This window comes from Nerophis ophidion, linkage group LG09 (genome assembly GCF_033978795.1).
Source record: "Nerophis ophidion isolate RoL-2023_Sa linkage group LG09, RoL_Noph_v1.0, whole genome shotgun sequence".
Taxonomy (NCBI): Eukaryota; Metazoa; Chordata; class Actinopteri; order Syngnathiformes; family Syngnathidae; genus Nerophis; species Nerophis ophidion.
In genome coordinates this window covers 43,662,086-43,688,491 of record NC_084619.1, presented here as the reverse complement: position 1 = coordinate 43,688,491, position 26,406 = coordinate 43,662,086, and the positions used below count along the sequence as shown (strand labels likewise).

The 26,406-nt window shown below is 38.7% G+C and overlaps 1 protein-coding gene across 8 annotated transcripts in view; it reads left to right on the top strand.

The window, feature by feature from the left end:
- The window catches only part of hspa12a (heat shock protein 12A), a 143,326-nt gene extending 123,236 nt beyond the window's left edge, over positions 1-20,090 (top strand). For all 8 annotated transcript variants that reach the window (XM_061911033.1, XM_061911037.1, XM_061911034.1 and 5 more), the window contains 4 exons: positions 9,377-9,481; positions 9,548-9,806; positions 12,343-12,446; positions 14,841-20,090. In XM_061911033.1, the coding sequence (XP_061767017.1) occupies positions 9,377-9,481; positions 9,548-9,806; positions 12,343-12,446; positions 14,841-15,472 (1,100 nt within the window). In that variant the 3' untranslated portion in view covers positions 15,473-20,090. The remainder of the gene's footprint in view (positions 1-9,376; positions 9,482-9,547; positions 9,807-12,342; positions 12,447-14,840) is intronic.
- The last annotated feature ends 6,316 nt before the right edge of the window (positions 20,091-26,406 follow it).

Below are 26,406 nucleotides of genomic sequence, written 5' to 3'. Positions count from 1 at the left end.
GCATGAAAGTTTAAAAGTAGCTTATATTAGTGCAGTATGAACAAGAATGTTTTAATGTAGACACTTAGAATCATCATACTGCTGTGATTATATGCATCAAGTGTTCATTCAAGGCCAAAGCAAAATATCGTAATATATATCATATATCGCGATATGGCTTAAAAAACTAGAAATATTAAAAAAAGGCAATATCACCCAACTCAATACTTTGTAATACAACCTTTGTTGGCAATAACAGAGGTCAAACGATTACTATAGGTCTTTACCAGGTTTGCACACACAGTAGCTGGTATTTTGGCCCATTTCTCTATGCAGATCTTCTCGAGTGCAGTGATGTTTTGGGGCTGTCGCCGAGCAACACGGACTTTCAACTCCCTCCACAGATGTTCTATGGGGTTGAGGTCTGGAGTCTGGCTAGGCCACTCCAGGACTTTCAAATGCTTCTCACGGAGCCACTCCTTTGTTGCCCGGGCGGTGTGTTTGGGATCATTGTCATGCTAGAAAATCCAGCCACGTTTCATCTTCAAAGCTCTCACTGATGGAAGGAGGTTTTGGCTTAAAATCTCACAATATTTGTCCCCATTAATTCTTTCCTCAACACAGATCAGTCGTCCTGTCCCCTTAACAGAAAAACAGCCCCAAAGCATGATGTTTCCACTCCCATGCTTCACAGTAGGTGTGGTGTTCTTGGGATGCAACTCAGTATTCTTCTTCCTCCAAATACGACGAGTTGAGTTTATACCAAAAAGTTGTATTTTTGGTTTCATCTGACCACATGATATTCTCCCAATCCTCTGCTGTATCATCCATGTGCTCTCTGGCAAACTTCAGACAGGCCTGGACATGCACGTAAGCAAGAGGACACATCTGGCACTGCAGGATTTGATTCCCTGTCGGCGTAGTGTGTTACTGATGGTAACCTTTGTTACCTTGATCCCAGCTCTCTGCAGGTCATTCACCAGGTCCCCCATGGGGTTCTGGGATTTTTGCTCACCGTTCGCATGATCATTTTGACCCCACGGGATGAGATCTTGCGTGGAGCCCCAGATCGAGGGAGATTATCAGTGGTCTTGAATGTCTTCCATTTTCTGATAATTGCTCACACAGTTGATTTTTTCACACCAAGCTGCTTGCCTATTGTAGATTTACTCTTCCCAGTCTGGTGCAGGTCTACAATTCACTTCCTGGTGTCCTTCGGCACCTCTTTGGGTCTTGGCCATAGTGGAGTTTGGAGTCTGACTGTTTGAGGCTGTGGACAGGTGTCTTTTATACAGATAACGAGTTCAAACAGGTTCCATTAATACAGGTAACGAGTGGAGGACAGAAGAGCTTCTTAAATAAGAAGTTACAGGTCTGTGAGAGCCAGAGATCTTCCTTGTTTGAAGTGACCAAATACTCTTTTTCCACCATAATTTACAAATAAATGCTTTAAAATTTCTACAATGTGAATTCCTGGATTTTTTTTTCACATTCAGTCTCTCACAGTTGAAGTGTACCTATGATGAAAATTACAGACCTCTGACATCATTTTAAGTGGGAGAACTTGCACAATCGGTGGCTGACTAAATACTTTTTTGCCCCACTGTATTTATAGTGGGGCCGTGATCAGCTTTTGTGCCTATATTGATATCATCTAGTGGAAAACTGCTTCCTTGCTTGTGGAATTTTATTCTAGATCATAAATAATACCTCTCACCTTGGTAGTAGAAGGATGAGGACATAATCCGACAAGTTGGCCATCCAATTTAGATCCAGAAATGGCAAGAAAGACATAAAAAGTGGCTCCCCCTCTTTTTTTTTATTGCGATAATTTTGAGTCATTCTTCATTTAAACGGGACTGTAAGAATATCGTAACAGCCGGCAAAGTCTACAGTAGGGTATTAGTAAAGTACCGCGATAGTAATGAATCATAAACGGTACTATACTTCCTCTTAAAAACTACCGGTTCCCCTTTATTTTTTACGGGCATGACGGCGCTCATTGCTGGTTTTACGAGCAGAGAAGCATGTTCGCATGTAGTACATACAAGCAGACACGGTATGTAGACAGAAAATAGAATAGATGCATTTTGGCTTAAAAACTAACAATAAAGCTGAAGCTATAACACTGAAACGCAGCTTTACAAGAGGTGCTTTAAAACATGGCTTGCTACCTCGTGGCTAACGTCCATCTGCAGCCGGCAGTGTTTTAGCTACTTCTTAATCACTAATACTCACCCTGATAGCAACAAATAGAGTAACTTTTTCACAATATCATCCCTGCAGGATGAAGAAGAGCTAAACATGATTCACTATACACTGTAGTAGGATACAATAGCTCACCGGTGTCACTGCTAACAAGCTGGCGCTCCACAATGTAAACAAATGCTATGGGTGGATCTCCACCTGACATCCACTGTAATGATACCAAGTACAAGAGCATATCTTGTCGATTACATCCATGATTTTTATAACCACAAAATATTTTTTTGTTTTTTAAAAATGTATATTATGTTTATAAATTCAGGAAATATGTCCCTGGACACATAAGGACTTAAATTATTACCAATTTATGATTCTCTAACTACAAATTTGTGGTATCATCCAAAACTAACGAAAAGCATCCAAACAACAGAAGAATCAGTGTTCATTACATTTTAACACAAGTGTAGAAGGAACATGTTAAAACAGAAAGTAACCAGGTATTAACAGTAAATGGAAAAAGTAGATTAATAATTAATTTTCTAGCGCTTGTCCCTCATAATTAAAAAAAAAAAAAAAAGATTACGAAATGATATGTTACTGCATACGTCAGCAACCAAATTAGGAGCCTTTGTGTGCTTACTTACTACTCAAAGACAAGTTGTTTAGTATGTTCACTATTTTATTTAAGGATGAAATTATTCTTGGATTGCAATAAGAAACACATGTTTAATGTACCGAAATATTTTTTGTTGAAATAAAGCCAATAATGCCATTTTTTGTGGTCGCCTTTTATTTAGAAAAGTATTGAAATACCTTTTGGTACTGGTGCCAAAATATTGGTATCAGGACAACCCGTGTCTAGTAAGAAATAATCTGTGATGTTGTCAGAGAAAAAAGCGAACATAGGCGGCTGTTTAAAATGATGAAAAATATGTAAATATTAAATGTTACAATTAATATATATTTATATTATATTATATTATATATATGTTATGTAGTAACATTACATTAATACTTACATCATGTATGTAAAACGTTGATGGAGTGTTTAGATGTTTTTGCCCCTTATAGGCACAATATAGTTACTCCCATGGGTTGCATTGTAAGCGGACTTTTGGTCGCATATATTTACCAGTTAGAAAGCACAAAAAAATTTAAAACATATGTTTGCTTATCTTAGATAAGGTTTCTGAATGATGGGCAAAATTCCTCCCCAAAAAGTGCAGTTCCTCTTTAAAAGTCATAATCTGAACTAATAGATATAGATAGATAGATAGATAGTACTTTGATTCCTTCAGGAGAGTTCCTTCAGGAAAATTAAAAATAGTACTAATAATACTTTAATAGTATAGTTGGATTTAAAATACAAAGAATAACAAGTACAACAACAACAGAACACCATCAGCAAATACAATATGTATGAATATGATAGTGAAAGTGATAGCAGAGAAGCAGTTAGTGAAGTAAATATCAACACAAAAATGACAATGAACATTATACCACTACACATGGAGCAATACAAACACCAATAAAAATAGCACTATTGATAATGAATAATAACAATATCTATCTCTATTATCAACAATAGTTTCAAACAACACTACATAAATGTAATGATAACTTGAAATACAAAAGCAGATAAATGGAGGGGAAAAAAGAGAAGCGAATTGTATTAACCTTGAAGATTGTTATAGTAGCAATAGGTTAAGCTCTGTCAGTGTGCCGTGGGTTACCCAGTTTCCCCTAGGGCAACAACGTTAATATATGTTAAATGAAACGTGATTATATGCATGAGTGTATTTATGCATATGTGCTTTTATATGTACAGTATGGGTATATGTATGTTTGTACAGTAAATGTGTGTGTGGCATTTGTGTATGTATGCGGGAGCGTACTGTACGTACCTATGTATGTTCATAAGTACCTTGTGTGCGTGTATGTAAGTATTAATGAATGAATATACGTATGTGTGTATATATTTATGTATAATTGTGTGTATGCGAGTAGGTATGTGTATTTGTATGTACAATATATTTTTCTCCCAGTGTGTGCTGTAGCCAAAATACGGCCCCAGCCACCCAAAGAGCCCAACCCAAAACAGCAGGAGCGACGCCCAAGGAACAAGGGACCACAGGCCCCACGTAGCCAAACCGGCCTGCGATCGGAACCCCGGCAGGGCCAGCAGCAGGCCAAAGACGGACGCACCCAGCAGAGGACAAGGCACGGGAGAAGCCCCCCAAGCCAGCGAGAGACCACACCCCACGCAGGCAAGAAGGCAGGACGCCCCACCCCGAGGAGCCCAGAGACTCCCTGTTGGATGAACGCCCCTGCCCCACCAGCAACCGGGCCCCCACGAGCCCACCTCCCTTTCCCCCAGAGAGCACACAAGTCGGTCGTCGCAACACTGCCCAGCACAGGGCCACTGAAACCACCCACCCCACCTGCAGGGACCCCAGCGATTGAGATGGAACATCCAGCAACTGCCCTAGCAAATCTTCCCCCTGAGGGGAAAAACATTTATAAATCAAAAGATTTTTTTTAAATTAAAAAAGATCAGACACATTATCACACAAGGTCACTACCCCAGCAGCTGGCCAACTTGCAGCACTGTGGAATACTTTTCAGTGCACCAAGCTGCCATGATAGACGGGGAGACTAGACGCAGCAGGCCCCATCCAAGACGTGCATCCGGAAGGTGTGGACGGTGGAACCCAGGGGCCCCAGACACACAGCCCGGCTGCAGTAGCTTGGGGCACTGACCCCTGCCAGACAAGCAGGCCCTGAAATTGCCCCCATCCGCCCCCCACCCCCAAAAAAAATCTATATACAAGCTCCGTTTCCATATGATTTGGGAAATTGTGTTAGATGTAAATATAAATGGAGTACAATGATTTGCAAATAATTTTCAACCCATATTCAGTTGAATATTCTACAAAGAAAACATATCTGATGTTCAAACTGATAAACCTTTTTTTTTTTTAAATAATCATTAACTTTAGAATTTGATGCCAGCAACACGTGACAAATAAGTTGGGAAAGGTGGCAATGATCCGAATGGTTATTTTCCTCTTTGTTCTGGAAGACACCACGTCCTCTGTTTCCAAATATAATTGGAAATGTGGACTCGTCAGACCACAAAACACCTTTCCACTTTGCATCAGTCCATCTTAGGACGAGCTCATGCCCATGAAGCCGGTGGCGTTCCTTGGTGTTGTTGATAAATGGGTTAGGCTTTGCATAGTAGAGTTTTAACTTGAACTTACGGATGTAGCGACCAACTGCAGTTACTGACAGTGGTTTTATGAAGTGTTCCTGAGCCCATGGGGTGATATCCTTTACACACTGATGTCGGTTTTTGATACAGTACCGCCTGAGGGATCAAAAGTCTGTAATATCACTTACGTGCAGTGATTTCTCCAGATTCTCTCAACTTTTTGATGATTTTATGGACCGTAGATGGTAAAATCCCTAAATTCCTTGCAATAGCTCGTTGAGAAATGTTGTTCTAAAACTGTTTGACAATTTGCTTGCAAAGTGGTGACCCTCGCCCCATCCCTGTTTGTGAATTACTTAGCATTTCATGGAAGCTGCTTTTATACCAATCATGGCACCCACCTGTTCCCTATTAGCTTGCACACCTGTGGGATGTTCCATATAAGTGTTTGATGAGCATTCCTCCACTTTATCAGTATATATTGCCACCTTTCCCAACTTCTTTGTCACGTGATGCTGGCATCAAATTCTAAAGTTAATGATTATTTGGAAAAAAAAAAGGTTTATCAGCTTATACATCAAATATGTTGTCTTTTTAGTATATTCAACTGAATATGAGTTGAAAATGATTTGCAAATCATTGTATTCCATTTATATTTACATCTAACACATTTTCCCAACTGATGGAAACGGGGTTTGTATATATATATATATATATATATATATATATATATATATATATATATATATATATATATATATATATATATATACATATATATACATATATATACATATATATATATATATATATATGTGTGTGTGTGTGTAAGCAAACCGTTAACTTCCTCGACGTCACTTTCAACCTGAGAAATAACAGCCACCATTCACGAAACCCAACACAACACTCCAATATGTACACCATGACAGCAACCACCCACCCACCACCACGAAAAGAATACCTACCGGAATTAATAAAAGGCTATTGATGCTGTCATCTAGCAAAGCTGAATTCGACCAAACAACCTCCCGTACCAGAAAGCAATTGATGCAAGCGGATACAACTTCACCCTCACCTACGAACCCACGCCAGGAAACCAACCAAAAAAGAGCAGAAAACGATACATTATCTGGTACAACCCCCCATACAGCAAAAAACGTCTCAACTAATATCGGCCACAAGCTCCTCACTCTGATCGACAAACACCTCCCCATAGGCAACACCCTAAGAAAAGTATTCAACAAGAACATCATTAATTTGAGATACAGCTGTATTAATAATATACAACAAATTATTTCAAATCACAATAAAGCAATTGCAAAGGGGCTGTCTGCCCCTAGACAGAGCGACTCCAAAACCAACAAAGGCTGCAACTGCCGCAAGAAACCTGATTGCCCTCTCAACGGGGGTTCTTACAAACATCAGTCGTTTACCAATCAAAGGTAACACGCAAGGACATTAACACACCTGACACGTATGTAGGATTAACCGAGGGAGAGTTCAAAGCCAGATGAAACAATCACAAGGCTTCTTTTAGAAACCAAAGTCTGTGGAATACTACAGAACGCAGCAAGCACATTTGGAACCTCGAAGACAATTATGTTGAATATTCAATAACATGGCAAATATTTGCATCCAGCACACCTTAGAACAGTGGTAATAAAAGATGCAACCTATGCTTAAAAGAGAAACGGTTTATTATATACCACCCAGACCTGTTATCCCTCAAAAAGCGCAGTGAAATTGTATCAGCATGCCGTCACAGACGGAGACACCTCTTAGGTAGTAACGCATGAGCCAATCACCACACCCCTACGCCTGCCTGTACCTACCCGTTCTGTGCCCTATATAAACCATGCTATGTGAATGCGTCCATTAAAATCTCCTGATGATTGAGGGAACCCCTCATGAAACAGTTCTGTAGAAATGAAGTACTCTTCTGATTTTTTTCCCACATATATGTATACATATATATATATATATATATATATATATATATATATATATATATATATATATATATATATATATATATATATATATATATAATTTATAATGAATTCGATTTTATGACACGTTTTTCTATTATTAAATACTCAAAGCGCTCACAGAGAAGTGGGAACCCATCATTCATTCACACCTGAATGAATGATGAATTGATGATAGGTGGTGGTCGGAGGGGCCGTAGGCGCAAACTGGCAGCCTCGCTTCCGTCAGTCTATTGGCGAGGCTGCCAGTTTGCGTCTACGGCCCGTCCGACCACCACCTATCATCAATTCATCATTCATTCACCAGTGTGAGCGGCACCAGGGACAAGGGTGAAGTGTCCTGCCCAAGGACAAAACGGCAGCGATTTGGATGTCAAGAGGCAGGGAGCAAACCCGCAACCCTCAGGTTTCGGCACGGCCGCTCTACCCACTACGCCATACCGCCCCCAATTTATATTTGACAAGCAGTAGAAAAAAAAAAATATATATATATATATATATAATATATTTATGTATATATATATATACATATATATATATATAATATACATAAATATATTAGATATATATTTTTTTATGTGTATGTATATGTCCAGGGTGTACACCGCCTTCCGCCCGATTGTAGCTAAGATAGGCACCAGCGCTCCCCGCGACCCCAAAAGGGAATAAGCGGTAGAAAAAAAAAAAATATATATATATATATATATATATATATATATATATACCTACATCCATACAAACACATATACATACGCACACAAATCTGTAGCAATAATAACATACATACACAAACACACATACATATAAATCAACACATCCATACATAGGCCAGCAGGGCAGCGGTTGAGCGATGGCACCCACTGTCCACCAAGAGCCAGCCGATCAACCCCACCCTGTAGCATCGACATGCCACCGACACATAACCCACAGCGCCAAGCCTGACCAGATGGGCATGGACCCCGCCACACAAAAGAAAGAAAGAAACACAAATACATTTAAAAAATATATAATATAAATAAATAAACAACTTTCACCCTCAGCGAGGTCTCTGCCCAGGAATGGCAGGCCAACAGACCGCAGTACCCGCAGCCCGAACGGGCCAAGGAAGCAATGAAGGGCGGGCCGCACTCCTGAACCCAAACCCACCTGTTGGTGTGTATAAGGCCCCCAGAAAGTCTACTGTGTAGTTAAAATTACACAGTCAGTTGTTACGGCCGACTTCCATTCCCTATTGATGTGTGTACTGTAGCGTGAGGGAGTTATGAATGCTTGTGGGGATTAATAATGTGATTAAAATTGGGGGACATCAAAGCCATTGTGGGTCCCTACCATGCCGAGCCCCCCAAACCCTAAGTGTCTATATCCATCCATCCATCCATTCCCTACCGCTTGTTCCCTTTCGGGGTCGCGTGGGGTGCTGGCGCCTATCTCAGCTACAATCGGTCGGAAGGCAGGGTAAACCCTGGACAAGTCGTCACCTCATCGCAGGGCCAGCACAGATAGACAGACAACATTCACACTCACATTCACACACGAGCGCCAATTTAGTTTTGCCAATCAACCTATCCCCAGGTGCATGTCTTTGGAAGTGGGAGGAAGCCGGAGTACCCGGAGGGAACCCACGCATTCACGGGGAGAACATACAAACTCCACACAGAAAGATCCCGAGCCTGGGATTGAACCCAAGACTGCAGGACCTTCGTATTGTGAGGCAGACGCGCTAACCCCTCTGCCACCGTGAAGCCCACATGCAGCTAAAATTGAGGGATGGATGAGCAGGGGACAAGTCAGTAGGACCCCATAGAGGCATCCTCATCTCCCTGCCAATGCTCCCCGCATGTGTGTGTGCTATAAGTAGCAGGACCAGAGGGCCCGTTCCATGACTGTGTCAGAATCCAGCATTTTAAGAATCCAAACTTAATAATGTGGAAGTAAACATAATTTTCAACAGCAAAGATGTCATCACCATGTTTATGCTACCTTTGTGCAGGAGATCGTTATGTTGTAGTGGACTGTGGTGGAGGGACGGTGGACCTGACCGTCCATCAGATTCGTCTCCCGGAGGGACATTTAAAAGAGCTTTACAAGGCTTCTGGTAACATTGATCAAACATCTCTGATTGTTTCTTCTGGCTTTCAAAACAGTACATTTTCACATCCAGGTGGACCATATGGCTCTCTAGGGATCGACTATGAATTTGAGAAGCTTCTGTGTAAGATCTTTGGACAGGATTTCATCGACCAGTTCAAAATCAAGAGGCCGGCCGCTTGGGTGGATCTCATGATCGCTTTTGAGTCACGGAAGCGAGCAGCAGCTCCTGGCAGGACCAACCCTCTAAATATCAACTTGCCCTTCTCCTTCATCGACTACTACAAGAAGTTCAGGGGTCACAGTGTCGAGCACGCTCTTCGCAAGAGCAAGTGAGTACAACAGGAGACAATAGAGAAACATGTTATCTATTCCAGCTTACACAGCACTGTTTTTCAGAAATTCATCGACTTTTAAACTCAAATGTTCAAATGTTATAATCAGAGATGTCGCGATTCTGATCATTGGATTGGTATTTGATACGTGCCTTTTTAACTGATCAGAGATCGGTTGATGAGCTGACGAGCCCATCCTGATCTTTACCACAGCTGTGTGCTGGTGTTTAAATGGTTAAAGATTGTACTCACATTAAGATTCCTTCAAAAGAATACAAAATTACATTTTTGTATTCCTTGTTACACATGTGCAAGAGGTGTGTTAATTCCGGGTGGGTGTGTGATGTCTTGACAGAACAGTAGCTAGAATGTAAAAGCAAACTGGAAAGGACACGTCATCTTAGTGCGACTAATCTCCATCAACAGTTCGGAGCCGCTTCTATCACTAATCCTCACCACCGTGATAGAAAATAATCTGTTTCTTACAAGTACCATTACCACTGCCGGACTAGAAGATCATGAATCGCCAAACATGCGGACACTAGACACTGTTAGAAGATACAAAAAGCCACGCCAACCACTAGCTACAGCTCTTAGACATAAACAAGAGTAACACAAATATTGACGGTAACTATACTAAGGATAGTATAGGTTTATCATAGACAATACACTACATTGAGTAGATTGATTATTTGTATTATCATTAAATTAAGAGGATACAAGAAGGCAAGCTAATCATGAAGCGGGAACTCTTGTATGGAAACAAGGTCATTATCGATAACCATACCAAGCAAATTATCAGTATATTCTTATTACAGTGATTAGATTGATGTTTATTAATCAACATAAAATTAGGTGAACGCAGGAAGCCCTACTAACCGCTAAACGAGAGCTCTCAAATCTAAACAATGGAGGGTGGGCAGATACAGATATTACTGTAAATATATCATGTATATAGTATAAGTATACGGTCGATAATACAGTAATTACATCGGATTTTTTTATTATTACAAATTCATATTTTACTTATTTTTATTTTATAAAGGGCAAAACCCAAATTATTTAAATTAGAGACAATAGTAGTTTTTGTTATCGTGCCCCGGATATTTTGTTTTGTTAAAAAAATATGTGACATTCAGTACATATTCTGATTTACCATATGAGCACATTCAAAATTTAATAAGCTTTTTAAAAATATGTTTTTGCTTTTTCTTTAGTTATTTGCTATCGAACATTTTCACTTCTATAATCTATTGTCTAAATGTCAGATCAGGACTAGAAATTGATTCTGATCTGAAGCGAAAAACGTTCATCAGGACATCCAAAAATGCTACACATTTTTGATGGCTGGCTAAACTGATTAGTCATCTTTATTCAGAGAACAAAAAGCTTAATCAATCATCAATAATTTTATAGTCATTGTCATAACATAAGTTATACATGTTTTTTCACTGTGTATAAGAAATATTTTGTAATATATATTCCAAGTAAAAAAAAAATCATTACAAAATATTAAATGACGCATCAATTGAATTTGTTTTAACCAGCCCCTTAAGTCCTCTCGCAGATATAAAATGATGTGTCTGAATAGACAATATGTGTGAGTAGGTTTGTGCGTGATTTTACTTTTCATATATGAACATATCAGCCACTGGGACATCTCAGCACAATAAACATAATTCATTCAACATATTATATTCATCAATATTACGACCTGCTCTGCACCTTTGTGAAAAATATCAAGCATACACTGAGTTAGTTCTCACACTTTTCACTCTAGTCTGAAATGCTCATCACAATGAAATTATGTTGTTTCAATCAATAAATAACAGAAAACGTACAATACAATGTACAGTGAAAACGCTTATGTTAACACCTCATCTATGTAGACCAACTCATCAATGCCACCATGTTTTTTTTTTACTACAAAATGCTAAAATCTAGTAGCCAGCAGGGTTAATTTTATGAAAAACGGATCATTTACGTAGACATGTGTTTTAGTATTGTTTGGCTGTTAAGAAATTAGAAATCAACAGATGACTTGTGACATCACGGTGGAAAGCACAATTCTTTTTACACAAATCTGGTGAGATCTGGACAAGCGGGTGGGTTTGTCACTTTGGTGGTCAGAAAAGGTCATTTTGATTTATTTATAAGGGTGTCCCGATCCGAAATGGATATCGGTCTAATACCAGCAAAACAAACTTGTACATTGTGTCGAGGTTTTTTTAAATAAATAGTACATTCACCTTGAACAGTGTATCTTATACTACTCGCAAAACATTAGTCATTAGGCTTTTGGGTGAAATTTCTGGTTGAACCTAAGCTGGGTTTCTTCTACGCTTTGTCAGATGTCAAATTGTGTAAATGTAACCATTTGATTTACTTCATGCAACTTAGCATGGGTAAAACAAATAAAACATAACTATTCATGTTCTGAATTGACTCCGGATTCTTATGATTGAACAAAACTTTATGTCCCGTAAATTGTGTTTTTGCAGATGATGTTCATGACTGATTATTTTCTTTCCAGTGTGGACTTTGTAAAATGGTCATCACAGGGGATGCTGAGAATGAGTCCTGATGCCATGAATTCTCTTTTCAAGCCAACCATTGAACACATCATTCAACACCTCAGTAAGATGCTTCACTCACATCACTTTCTACTCACATTCATACTATTGTGTCCTGCGTTCTGATCTACCTTACATACTACCTGTACTGAATATTAACATACAAACTACTGTGTACTTTTTTAACGTGCATACAACTGAGTACTTTCTCCTAACTTTTATACTACTGCGCACTGTCTTATTAACTTTTATACGGTGCATACTGAGTAATAACATTAATACTACCACATTTTGTTATCTCACCAAAACAACAACTTTTCATTTAGTTTCTTGTAGTTGTAGTACTTGTCTTGTAGTAATGATTTGTAGTTTCTTGGAATTTTAGAATGTGTAGCAGTGTACTCATAGTTTCTCGTAGTTGTAGTATTGTATGTTGTTCACCTGTAGTTAACATCAAGCTAACACATCTGTTTCAAAAGTGGAACCTCACTTTACTTACATTGTAACGTTTTTTTGAGTCAATTGCTTTGTTGTCATTCAAAATTGCAACATTACACAGGGGTAGTTTGGCTGAGTCCGTACTCCGTACTGTTCATCACCATATGCTGAAGTGCAAAGAGCTTAGTCAGCAACTAGACGTGACGTCCCACGCAACCCAGGTACCGTGACATAGCACCGTTGGATTTTAAATGATTCGGTGCCTGATAGGACTGGCAGTATTCGGTCGTGCCAAAAAAAATTACCGGATTCGGTACCCATCTCTATGTGGTCGTGCACTAGTAGTTTTTGGTAGTAGCAGTAGTTCAAGTTGTAGTACTTGTAGTTTGTCTAAGATGTAGTTCTTGTAGTAGTGTACTTGTAGTTTTTTGTAGTTGTAGTACTTGTAGTAGCGTACTTGCGCTGTCTTTTAGTTTTATTACTAGTAGTTTAGTTTAGTTGTATTACTGCACTTGTAGTTTGTCCAATATGTAGTTCTTGTAGTAGTGGACTTGTAGTTTTTTGTAGTTGTAGTACTTGTAATAGTGTACTTGCGCTGTCTTTTAGTTTTAGTACTAGTAGTTTAGTTTAGTTGTATTACTCCACTTGTAGTTTGTCGAAGATGTAGTTCTTGTAGTAGTGTACTTGTAGTTTCTTGTAGTTGTAGTACTTGTGGTAGTGTACTTGCACTGTCTTTTAGTTTTAGTACTAGTACTTTGGTTTAGTTGCATTACTGCACTTATAGTTTCTTGAAATTAAAGTTAATGTACCAATGATTGTCACACACACACTAGGTGTGTCGAAATTATTCTCTGCATTTGACCCATCACCCTTGATCACCCCCTGGGAGGTGAGGGGAGCAGTGAGCAGCAGCAGTGGCCGCGCCCGGGAATCATTTTTGGTGATTTAACCCCCAATTCCAACCCTTGATGCTGAGTGCCAAGCAGGGAGGTAATGGGTCCCATTTTTTATAGTCTTTGTTATGACTCGGCCGGGGTTTGAACTCACAACATTGTAGTACTTGTACTTCTAGTACATGTATTAGTGTAGCTCTAGTAGTTTATTCAAGTTACATTAGTGCATTTGTAGTTATAATACATATACTAGTGTACTTTGAGTACATGTAGTAGTTTAATTGGAGTCATAGTGCAGTTAGTTGTTGTTTTAGTATTAGTGTACTTGTAGTGTCTGCACTTTTTTGGGAATTTTGCCTATCGTTCCAATCGTTATGAAAGACATGACTATGGATAGATTTTTTTTTAATGCAGTCTAATTATTAAATAAACGTTACTAAATGTCATCTTACAACGCTGCCAATGGGAGATCCACTTCTCTGTCCATAAAATCTGGTAAATAGCCATTCAAAAACCGCCATCAATACTCCATTTACATTTTGTGACTGGAATATTAACCAAATATTAGTGATATTGTTATTTTAAGTGCTAACGCAGGCAAACTATAACGGTGACGTGTGTCCCTATGTTTACATCATTGAGTGGTCTGCTGCTTTTTCGCTTCCTTGCTCTCAGTAAGTTTATTTCAGATCATAAATAATGCCTCTCCCCTGAAAATGAGATGGCTTAGGATATAATCCGACAAGTTGGGACACTTTAACAGCCATTTAAGACCTGGAACTGGCGAGAACGACACGAAAAGAGCTTATTATTACTTATTAAAAGTACTTGTTATTATTCTGCTGTTTTGTTTTGCATTGAAGTTAGTTTAGCAGTTAGCATGGCTTCTTGTGTCCTGCAGCTCTTTTATAGCAAACATTTTGCATGCAAGAACATGTTATCCCACACTGATGGCGGGAGCTGCCATGCAAGGCGCTAACCTTGCATGGCACTTGTTTGGAAAAAGTGGATAGTTTCACTTTTAATTTTGGTTATGTTGACGTCCGTCAGCCAGTCTGCGGGGAGTTGACATAAACATGTTCCACTCTCTTTTCGTTAGTTCATTATAATTTGGTTTTCCTCTGCAGATGAGCTCTTTGAGAAACCTGAGGTGTGCAACATCAAGTTCCTTTTCCTGGTGGGAGGTTTTGCCGAGTCGCCGCTTCTCCAGCAGGCCGTCCAGAACATGCTTCAGGGCCGCAGCCGCATCATCATCCCGCACGATGTTGGCCTCACCATCCTCAAAGGTGCGGTGCTGTTCGGCTTGGACCCCAGCATAATCAAAGTCCGCCGCTCCCCGCTGACCTACGGTGTCGGTGTCCTCAATCGCTTTGTGGAGGGCAAGCACCCGTCCGAGAAGCTGCTGGTGAAGGACGGCACGCGCTGGTGTACTGACGTCTTTGACACCTTCATCTCCGCTGACCAGTCGGTGGCGCTTGGCGAGTTGGTGAAGCGCAGCTACACGCCGGCCAAGCCCTCCCAGCAGGTCATAGTCATCCATGTCTACTGCTCCGAGAAGGAGAGCGTGGGCTTCATCAGCGAGTCCGGCGTCAAGAAGTGCGGAACCCTTCGCCTGGACGTCAGCGGAACGGAAAGCACGGCCCCGCGCCGTGAAATCCAGACGCACATGCAGTTTGGTGACACGGAGATCCGGGCGATGGCGGTTGACGTGTCCACTGGGCGCACGGTCAAGGCTAGTATTGACTTCCTTAGCCATTAAGCTTATTTTCACATGTATGCTAGCAACAAAACACATCTTACACACTTTCCGTTACTTCATCCTTTAACCAATACTTAAATGTTACGTTGATTAATGATCAATTATAGCACGACGCCACAAGAAAATTAGATTGAAAACAATGCTAGAATGTTTGCGTGCTCTGCTAACAGCTTCATGTGTCAAGCAGGAAAGAAAAACATGTTTTGCTGCGTATACAGTAAATACTGTCTTCTATGATCACGTTACACTTAATTACAGAAAGGGAAAGCTGGACATAAAAACGGTCACATGACATCATGACATGACAAACATTGCTGACAGTTAGCATATTTACTATAATTTATTTGGAAATAGTGCAAAAAAATACGGATCTTCCTTTTAAATGAAGCTGAGTTGAGTCTTAAGTATCGAGCATATTTACTGTTTTTGGTGCACACAAGTCAGACGCTCCAAGATTTTGTTTTAATTTTGATAGCGCTAATTCAAACTCGTAACTTTGTCCAATTAACTTCTCCTTACATTTTGGCCAGACGTCGTTGTTTTGTGTCGCTCAACTGTCTAACACTTTAGCCAATGCTAAGCTTGCTGACATTAGTTGCATTAACAACTAGAAAATTACTACTGCTCTAACTCCCGTGTAATCAATTGTTCCTTATCATATTTCTGACATCTCCTGAAAGTTATATAAAAATAACTAACTGCAAAGTAGTTAGTAGAACTCTGACTGACAGGATTGTAAGGCATTTTCTATGACATTAGCAACATCACTCAAAGGTTATGAGCAAATGTTGATAAAACCTTCTGGAAATGTCAGAAATGATTGGGAAATAATATTATTGAGAGGTAGGATCTGGCAGAGTTCTGTGCTCTCCAATTGCTTTTCTATTTATGTGCTCAATATTACAATTAAGCTATCATGTCTGTTTACAAAATGCGAAGGAAGGAATACATAATTTATATTTATATCACTTCATCACACACGCTAACATAAAAGTACTGGTCAAAAATCAAAATGGCTGCCAACCTGCGAAAATGGTTACTTTTTACTGTTACGCTTGTGTGGCACTTTAGACAGCTTTGATTTATTTCTCAGGCGTATACAGTATTTATGTCCATGCAGAATTCAAATTTATTTTTTATAAATGTTTTGTCTTTTTTAGGATGGGTTTCATGGTTAGCTTAACACAGCAGTTACACAGTCAAGAAGCCGTCGTATTGCTCACTCACACACACTCAAACACACAGACACATACACCCCTCACATTTTCTTGCCTTCTTTGTGCTCATCCTGTCACCAGCCATGACACATTAACAGCCTCACCAACATAGTACACAATACTTATGGGCCTGATTTACTAAGATCCAAACAACGCGCAGTAAACTGCACGTGCAAACAATAATAATTGCGTGTTACTAAGTACATTTGCGTATACTATACGGTGGATCACCACGGAGACACTCATCTACTGCACATTCATGTTATTATGCTCCCTGTGGCGATTTGCTATGTTTTCAAACAAGCAGGAGACATATATCACTTTTATGGGCATTTTAGAAGCAGTCATGCAGTGCATCTACATTGACACCACTGCACTTACGTGCTCAAAACACAAAAGAAATATTTTGTCATATACATTCTAAGTAAAAAAATCATTACAAAACATTAAATGATGCATCAATTGAATTTGTTTCAACCAGCCTCTTAAGTCCTCTCGCAGATACAAAATGATGTTTCTGAATAGGCAATATTTCTAAAATGATTCATTTCTGAACGTCCAAAATGTTGACACACGCATGTGACGGAGTATTCTCGTCTGTCTGTGCAGCGCACGATCTTGCAGCCGTGTGTGGAATTGTCAGTTTCTGACACGTGCTCAATAGAACACAGAATAGTCCTCACAATACAGTGATGAGTGTTGACAAATCACATTGTGTGTGCTAAATAATGATATTTGCATCTTCTCTTCCCTGTATTGCAGGCGTTTTGATAATCAGCATATATTTTGCATATTACTGAAGACAGGGACGCTAATTGTATTTCACACCTTATTCTTCTCACTTAACAGACACAATCCACTTTGCACACATTTAGTAGATCAGCTATGCTTGTGCTGTCAAGTTTGCACTTGTTTTACTACATGCACACTTTGAGTAAACCAGGACCCTAGAGACGGAAGTATTCAATGAAAGTGCAGCATGCTGTAAGCTTTAATTGGCTTCTGCTTCCGCTTCCATCGATGATATCAAATACAATCGACATCCATATTTTCTGTACATACGCTATTTAAATTTTGTACAAATACTTAGCATCCTGTTAATTGTAGCTATCATTGAGAGTGTTAGTGGGTTAGTGCGTGTTTTACTTTTCATATATGAACATATCAGCCACTGTGACATCTCAGCACAACAAACATAATTCATTCAACATATTCTATTCATCAATGTTACGACCTCCTTTGCACCTTTACATTTTTATAAACTCCCTATTTTCTACTGAACTTATTTTAGTATTCGTTTCTACATTCAATTAAGCATATTTTATTGATAATTTTGACACTCGAAAATATTTAGAAAATCATTCCGTTATTTATAACATTTTAATAATCACTCCTTCATTAAATTAAGCATATTTAAAAAAATCATTCTGACATAAGTCAAGATGTTTGATAATATTCCCACATCAAATTGAACATATTTAAAAAAAAATATTCCTACATTAAATTGAAGTTTACAAATGTGTTTCCAATATAGACAAAGGCGTAACTAACTAACAAAGATGCTCAATGTGACAACCTACCTACAAAAATTAAACTTAACCCATTGTGGGGTCTGGTAGAAAAATATTTTTCAAAAGGCAATCAAGTTGACATAACTTATATACTCATATTAAACACATATTTATTAGTGTGTAGAAACACCGCCATCTGGCGGCGAGATGACGAGTGTGACGACCAACATATTTGACAATAAACCCCTTCGACCCTCCTCGGTCTACCTATAAGTTCTGTTCTTTATGTTATAGTCTAAGTCAGTCTTACTGTAAGCAGAACAATTGGAGGACTTAAATACATTTTAAAAATAGTCATGGAAATATAATGGTAATGAAAAAAAAAGTACCTTATAAATCCCAACAATCTTTTTTTTTTTGTTACTCAAGCACCTGTTTAAAAGCATCCCTAAAAATAGACCTTTTATGCACTCACACGAAATGTGCTTCCTGAAGTAGAGGATTGAGGTAGAACAATAGAAGTACGCCCACGTGCGACCTGAAAGCAAAGCCTTTATTGCGCTTTATGGGCGTTCATGTTAATCACCTGCATGTTTAAAGTACCAGTATAATGCAAAAACAAGTTGCCTCTCTATTCAAGCGATTATCATCTATATATGATTTATAAAACTTAAAGACTTACAAAGTTTGCTAAAAAAAAAAAAAAAAAAAAATCATTACAATAATATCAATCTAATGGAGATTCCCAAGTCACTTTGACCAGTCACGTGATCCGTGACAGACCTTGGGGGAACCACCATTCCGTTCAACATTGACAAACCTACTACTCACAACATATTTCATCAGAGCCTACAGCGATTATTTTGGGACTAATTATGATCCACTACCTTTTATCCTGAAAACAAGGAGGATGAGGAGCAAGTTTTAAAACAGACTGCAAAACGTTTCTATTGAAACAATTACTGGACAATGTCCACTGCCACAAATTCTCGTTGAGATGAACAAATAATCACAATCCTCACCAAGGGAACGCGGATGCCATATTTTGATTGAATATCAGTTTTGCTGTGAGGATGCCGAGAGGATCAAATGAAAGTTGGGGTGTACAGTTATGTAATATCGCTGTAACCCGGTAACCACTCGTTCTATTTACATCGATATTTGGAGATTGTTCTGCACTCCTTTTTTCATGCCCTATTGAGCAGAGTGATGCTGCCTGGAGGCATTGCCGGTGAACAGCGCCTTCTCTGGTTGCTGCCAAGTAGTGCCCTCCATTTGACAAGTCCACAAGAATAATTGATGATGCTCCTCAATCGTTTGTCAATTCAACAATCCTTTCATCTTTATCTTTCAATGCCTCAGCTTGACAATTTTAAAGGTCAGACTAGATTGAAAAGCGTGCGTGTTGCAGCACAAACAAGTCGAATGATGCAACTGTGAAATTAAATATGACTTGCCAATAAATGATTTCTATTAATAAGCTATTCAAGTATTATTTAACATGTGTATGCTCATATAGACTAAACAAGAAGAGGAATGCATTGATTTCTATAGGTTGCACTTTTTAATGTATTGTACTGCTAAGCTATGGTCAAAGTAAATGAGCTGTTGAGCAAACATTAGCTTCCAGTGTAGCATTTGACACTGTAACATTCGAATGTTTTGTCGGTTACGAGGTCTGAATGGCCTTAAAGTAGTAAACCAACATAACTAATTATGTATCTGCTCCACACTGTGTACAATATCAATAAAGCAAGCGCTTGTTCAACTTATTACGAACATCTCAGTGAATGTACTCCATGTAGATATTGTTTTCTTTTCAAACCTCACCTTTGCTATCGTATATTCTAATCAATGCCACTGACTGATCAATAAAATGTATTTCAATCACTTTGATGTATTGTTTGACCTGTTCTTAGAAATGCTGAATATGGCAAAGATGTATATGCTAGGGGGAAAAAAATATCTGAATCACAATTAAATATTCCGATTATAAATCAATTCATAATTTTGAGGAACCTTTATATTTTTTAAGAATCTTAAGGTTTTTCTAGACCATCGCTGCACTTACTAACAACTTACTGGCAAGAAAACGTGTTCGTTGAAACAATAAACGGGAGTCAAACCTGCTATCATGCGTCTTGCATCGATGGTCACTGCGACCCACACGATGACGGCTGGAGACCCGTCACAGTGGCACCCAGCTCGGAAGGAAGACCATCGGAAGCGGAGGACGATGACCTCATCTTAATTTCATTAAGACACGCCTCCAGCAGACTACAGTCCGGCGTGTTGGTCAGCTTTAGGGGCATGTAGAGTTGGGTAACAGGATAACAATGAAAGCTAACACCGTATTTGCGTATGATGTCACCTAGCGGCAGCATGTATCTGCTGAAGAGTGCAGGGCCAAGGACCGAACCCTGGGGAACTCCACACGTTAACATAGTCCAAAATCACATTGTTATTGGAGACGCACTGCATCTTGTCAGTAAGATAAGAGTTAAACCAAGACACGGCTAAGTCTGACATACCAATTCGTGTTTTGATACGCTCTAATAAAATATTATGATCGACGGTATCGAAAGCCGCTACAATATTTACAGCTAGAATTGACCAACTCGAGTAATATACTGTATATACGGTAACTTAACCCTGGACATACATTAAAAATACACGCAACTCTAATTCAAAATGCTGGACAATTGAGGCATTTAAAAAAAAACGCCCGGACACCCCCGCAAAAGAGGACATGTCCGGGGAAAAGAAGACGTATGGTCAGCCTAGTTATCTTGTGCAAATCTGGACAGCCAGTTAAAATCTAAATGTCCTTCAATAAGCACACAAGGTTGGTCTTCCTTGTCTTTTAGTCAACTTATTTACAAAAGCTAAACATGGTAGGCTCTAGGGTACTATCAGCTACACAACAACTAAGCACACAAGCTAAACATACTCATTTGCAGTCTGAAACAGCACAATGTTACATAGGCAGAAGCATATTAGTAAGTATCCAGTGACAAACATCATTCAACTTAGAGCGGCATGTGATTAGAGGGGGACAATGATGTTTTCTGATGTATAATACAAGGTTGGATAATAGCGTTAAACCAAAACATCAAATCATGAGGTTTCTGATTTTTGGAGCAAGCTTGCAGTTTTGGATGCTTCTATTTGCAATGTGGCTGTGTTGTGACATCACAGCAAAGTGCATTCACTTATTTAAACATTAAGTCAAGCTCTCAGACAGAGGACGAGGATAAAGTTTTATTTTCATATAATCTTGGAGAGCACACAATGACATCATTGTGTGACATGAATGCTGCTAAAAACAACTTTTTGTATGAAGTCTGAATTGATCGGCGATATTACAGATGCACCCAATGTTATGACCGGGTGAATCTATATAATGTTGATGACGTTTTTTTCGACTGTGTCTTGGAAAAAAAATGCACAGACAACTTCAAGATATTGAAGTGGTTTCCGTGACAATCTGGGAACATCTCCAGAAAATGACAATCGTACATACGACTCAACAAAACAGTTATTTAAAAAACTTTGGAGCATAATGTATCCAGAATTTACACCAAAGGATATTTAATACATATATCTAAACATTATCTGTGTTTTGAACATAGATTAAAATCATCATAGGCCAACTTGATGAATTATTGTGACCACTAGGAGTCACCATAAAACTAAATACCACTCCACTTCCATGTATAGACAGCATAAGCCCATTTCAGACACTGAACAATAAGTAAGTTATTTTTTCATACCTATCTTTGTTTTGTTTGTCTAATTTCACTTAATCAAACCTTTTCTAACATGCCACACTACAAAACAATACAAGTATGTAAAGAGACAACCTGCATGAGACCAAGGAACCCTGATAGAGCTGTAGAAGTGACGCGAAGAGTAATGGAAGAAACTTCTCAAAGATAGGTGTGCCAAGCTTGTGGCATCATATTTAAATATAATTGAGGCTGTAATTGCTACCAAAAGAACATCCACAAAGTATTGAGCAAAGGCTGTTAATATTCATCTAAATGTAAATTTCACATTTTCACATTGTCATTGCCTATTGTGCATATAATTTTGAGGCCAAAATGAATGTATTTAATTTTGGAATAAAGCTGTAACATAAAAAAAAAATGAAAAAAGTGAAGCGCTGAGAATACTTTCCGGATGCCCATGCTGATATCGTATCGCAGTGGTTCTCAAATGGAGGTACGCGTACCCCTGGGGGTACTTGAAGGTATGACAAGGGGTATGTGAGATTTTTTTTTTTTTTAAATATTCTAAAAATAGCAACAATTCAAAAATCCTTTATAAATATATTTATTGAATAATACTTCAACAAAATATGAATGTAAGTTCATAAACTGTGAAAAGAAATGCAACAGTGGAATAGTCAGTGTTGACAGCTAGATTTTTTGTGGACATGTTCCATAAATATAGTTTATGTTTAAGATATTCTTTTTTGTGAAGAAATGGTTAGAATTAAGTTCATGAATCCAGATGGATCTCTATTACAATCCCCAAAGAGGGCACTTTAAGTTGATGATTACTTCTATGTGTATAAATCTTTATTTATAATTGAATCACGTTTTTATTTTTCAACAAGTTTTTTAGTTATTTTTATATATTCTTTTCCAAATAGTTCAAGAAAGACCACTAAAAATGAGCAATATGTTTGCACTGTTATACAATTTAATAAATCAGAAACGGATGACATAGGGCTGTGTTTTACTTCTTTGTCTCTTTTTTTCAACCAAAAATGGTTTGCTCTGATTAAGGGGTACTTGAATTAAAAAAATGTTGACAGGGGGTACATCACTAAAAAAAGGTTGAGAACCACTGTCCTATCAGATTGATATCAGTATCAGCCAATGCTCAAAGCTCCAATATCGGTAAAGTATCGGAAGTGAAAAAGTTGTATCTGGACACCCACGGTGGAAAGAATATAAAAAGTTCCACAATGTTAATTATCTGAAAGTTTCTTGTTCTTGTGGAAGATGACACAAAGCAGCTCAGACGTCGGGGTTACTTTTGTTGTGCAAGCATTTTTTATTAAGGGACATTACCATTAATGCCTCAACTCATTCACAAGTTGACGATAAAATGTGCCGTTAGCAGCAAAGCCACCCCCAAAGGCAGTAGCTTCAAGAGCAGTAAAAGGAAGCGCTGTCATTTGGAAATTGACATAATTACAGGAATTAGTCTGTTATTTTGTCATTAGCCTTCACTTGCAATGAGCCAATCATGAGAAGAGAAACGAGACGCGAGACAAAGACGGATTTCTTTAGAGGATTTCAAGACAGTCCCTCACTCTTCTGGCAGCCCACGCATTCACTTTGCTGTTTTATTAATATTATAATGCAGGCTTGAAGCGAGAGGCCGCGCCATCGGCTTGCACTGATTGGCTGACACCTTGATGGCTGCGCTGAGTGATTCCAAACACTTTGTTAGCGCTGTGACAAAGATGGCACCTCGTTTTTTAAAGCTGAGTATTTGCAAGCCTAATTTCAACGTGTGCGTTAAGAAACATGAAGCCAAAACAAAGCCACACAATAAGGACTTCATAAGGCAGCCCACTGACGGCACAAGACTTCTGCCCATACAAACATATGCTTTCATCGTTATGATGTGGACATGATCATCATCCCATTTACTGATGAAGCTCTCTGATCTTTACCCTTTTAGCAGCATCATCATCATCATGACAACCTATGTGAGTGGAATGTAATTACTCACTAGACGTGCTTTTGCAGCACATAATTTTGTAGTAGAGAGGTGCAAAATGTCTGTACGCAATCATATGTGTAGTTCGGTAAGAAACAAAGAATATTAGCAGATCTTTTCACTGCAGTCTGAAATTGATGTCACAGATGTTTCTATTTACCGTCAGTCTAAAGCTGTTCCACTCTGGTAGCGTATTGGACCCCAGAATCAGACCAGGTGGACTTCTGCGTATAAACAAAGTATTTAACAACAGAACAGGAAGGTAAAACACAAAACAACGGCACTGGTGGGAAAAGCCAGTGCCACGAAAAAAACAGGCAGACAATGTAGCAAAATAGATACCGTAGTGTCCCAGAAGAGTTGCTGCTGCAGGGAATTCTGGGAATTTGTTCTGTAGTGCTTATGTTTTGTTGCAGAGCAAATGTTCTCCTGAAATGTGTTTGTCATTGTTGTTTAATTGGGTTTCACTATGTGGCACGGTTTTATGACAGTGTTGGCGTTGTTTATACGGCCCCACCTTAGTGTGACTGGCTGTTGAGTAAGTATGCCTTTCCTTCACTTGAACAGGAGTGTGTTGAAAAGCAACTTGATCATTTCAATTGGCCATGATCATATAGAGCAGGGATTGGCAACCCGCGGCTCCGGAGCCGCATGCGGCTCTTTGATCACTCTAACGTGGCTCAGCTGCATAATTTCCGGAGTTTAATGCTTCTCCCAGCAATCACCCAGGGCTAATATTTTGCGATTTTCACCTAGTCGATAATATTGAGGGCGGGCCCTGATGGAAAGGCCTTCATAGTCCTCTAAAACACGCCGTCGCGCCCGCCTTTACACACTGCTACCTGCGTGCCAGCTGGTCACATGTAGTATGCAGCCTCTGTTGATGAACTATAGTGATTGCAAGACATACTTGGTCAACAGCTATACAGGTTACACTGAGAGTTGTGATATAAACAATTTTAATACTCTTACTAATATGCGCCACACTGTGAACCCACACCAAACAAGAATGACAAACACATTTCGGGAGAACATCCTGACTGTAACACAACATAAACATAACAGAACAAATATCCAGAATCCCATGCATCCCTAACTCTTCCGGGCTACATTATACACCCCCGCTAGCACCAAATCCCCCCCCCCGTGCGTCGGTTGAGGTGGGTGGGGTTGGGAATTTGGTGCAAAAGGATTCCCAACCAAGTACTGAGTGCATTAATTGACATTTTCAAATGTTTGATTTTGTTTTGCTGTTATAAATCTTTTTTTTTACTTGGTCTGAAGAAATATTCAAATTTTTTTGGGCTAGGATTTTTGAGTTTTCTTAAGCTGTATGCCATAATCAGCAATCTTAAAATTATAAAAGGCTTGCAATATTTTAGTTGATGAGTAATGAATCCAGAATGTATGACATTTTCATGTTTTAGTTGCATTACAGAAAATAAAGGACTTTATCACAATATTCCAATTTTCTGAGACAGTCTTGTGTGTATGTATGTATGTATATATATATATATATATATATATATATATATATATATATATATATATATATATATATATATATATATATATATATATATATATATATATATATATATATATATATATTATATATATATGTGTGTGTGTGTGTGTGTGTGTGTGTGTGTGTGTGTGTGGAAAAAATCCCAAGACTATTTCATCTCCACAGAACTGTTTAATGAGGGGTTCCCTCAATCGTCAGGATATCTCCTGACGATGAAACAGTTCTGTAGAGATTAAGTAGTCTTTGCTGCGATCTGCTGCTCAGATCTTCACATATTTGTTTTTTTCATTTTCAGTCTGACCCGTTTATTTCCTGTTTTTGTCCATCACTATGGTTACACATCAGTTCACCTGCTGCTCACGCCCCGCACACCTGCTACAGATAATCACCGTCACTGTATAAGCCGTCCTCTTTTGTTTGTTCAGCCTGGGTTCATGATTTGCTTTTCACGCAACAAGTTACGCCTGCACCCTATTTCGTATGTATATTCTCGCTAAGCTTTTCACGCTTGCCATTCATTGTTCATTCCAGTTCTCATGCTGAAGTTTTTGTTTTACTGTTTTATGTGCCTACGTGCCAGTTTATTTCTCATTGTTATATATCCTAGCTTTTATGCTAGCGTCCTTTGTTTGTTTTATTCTACTAGCTCTAGCATTTGTGTTATATAGCTCTTTTTGTTATTTAAATAAATTGTAAATATCTTACCTTTGCTGTGTTCAATTTCGACGCATCCTCGAGGGAATCGAACCCGGCATCACAATGCCAAACAGACGTAACAGTCTTGTGATTTTTCCCACACACACATATATTGCGCTCTACCATGGTATTGAGCACTCTTCTCTGGATAATAAAATAATTAAGACATATATATATGATAAGACTTATATATATATATCTCTTAGGGGTGTGGGAAAAAATCGATTCGAATTCGAATCGAAT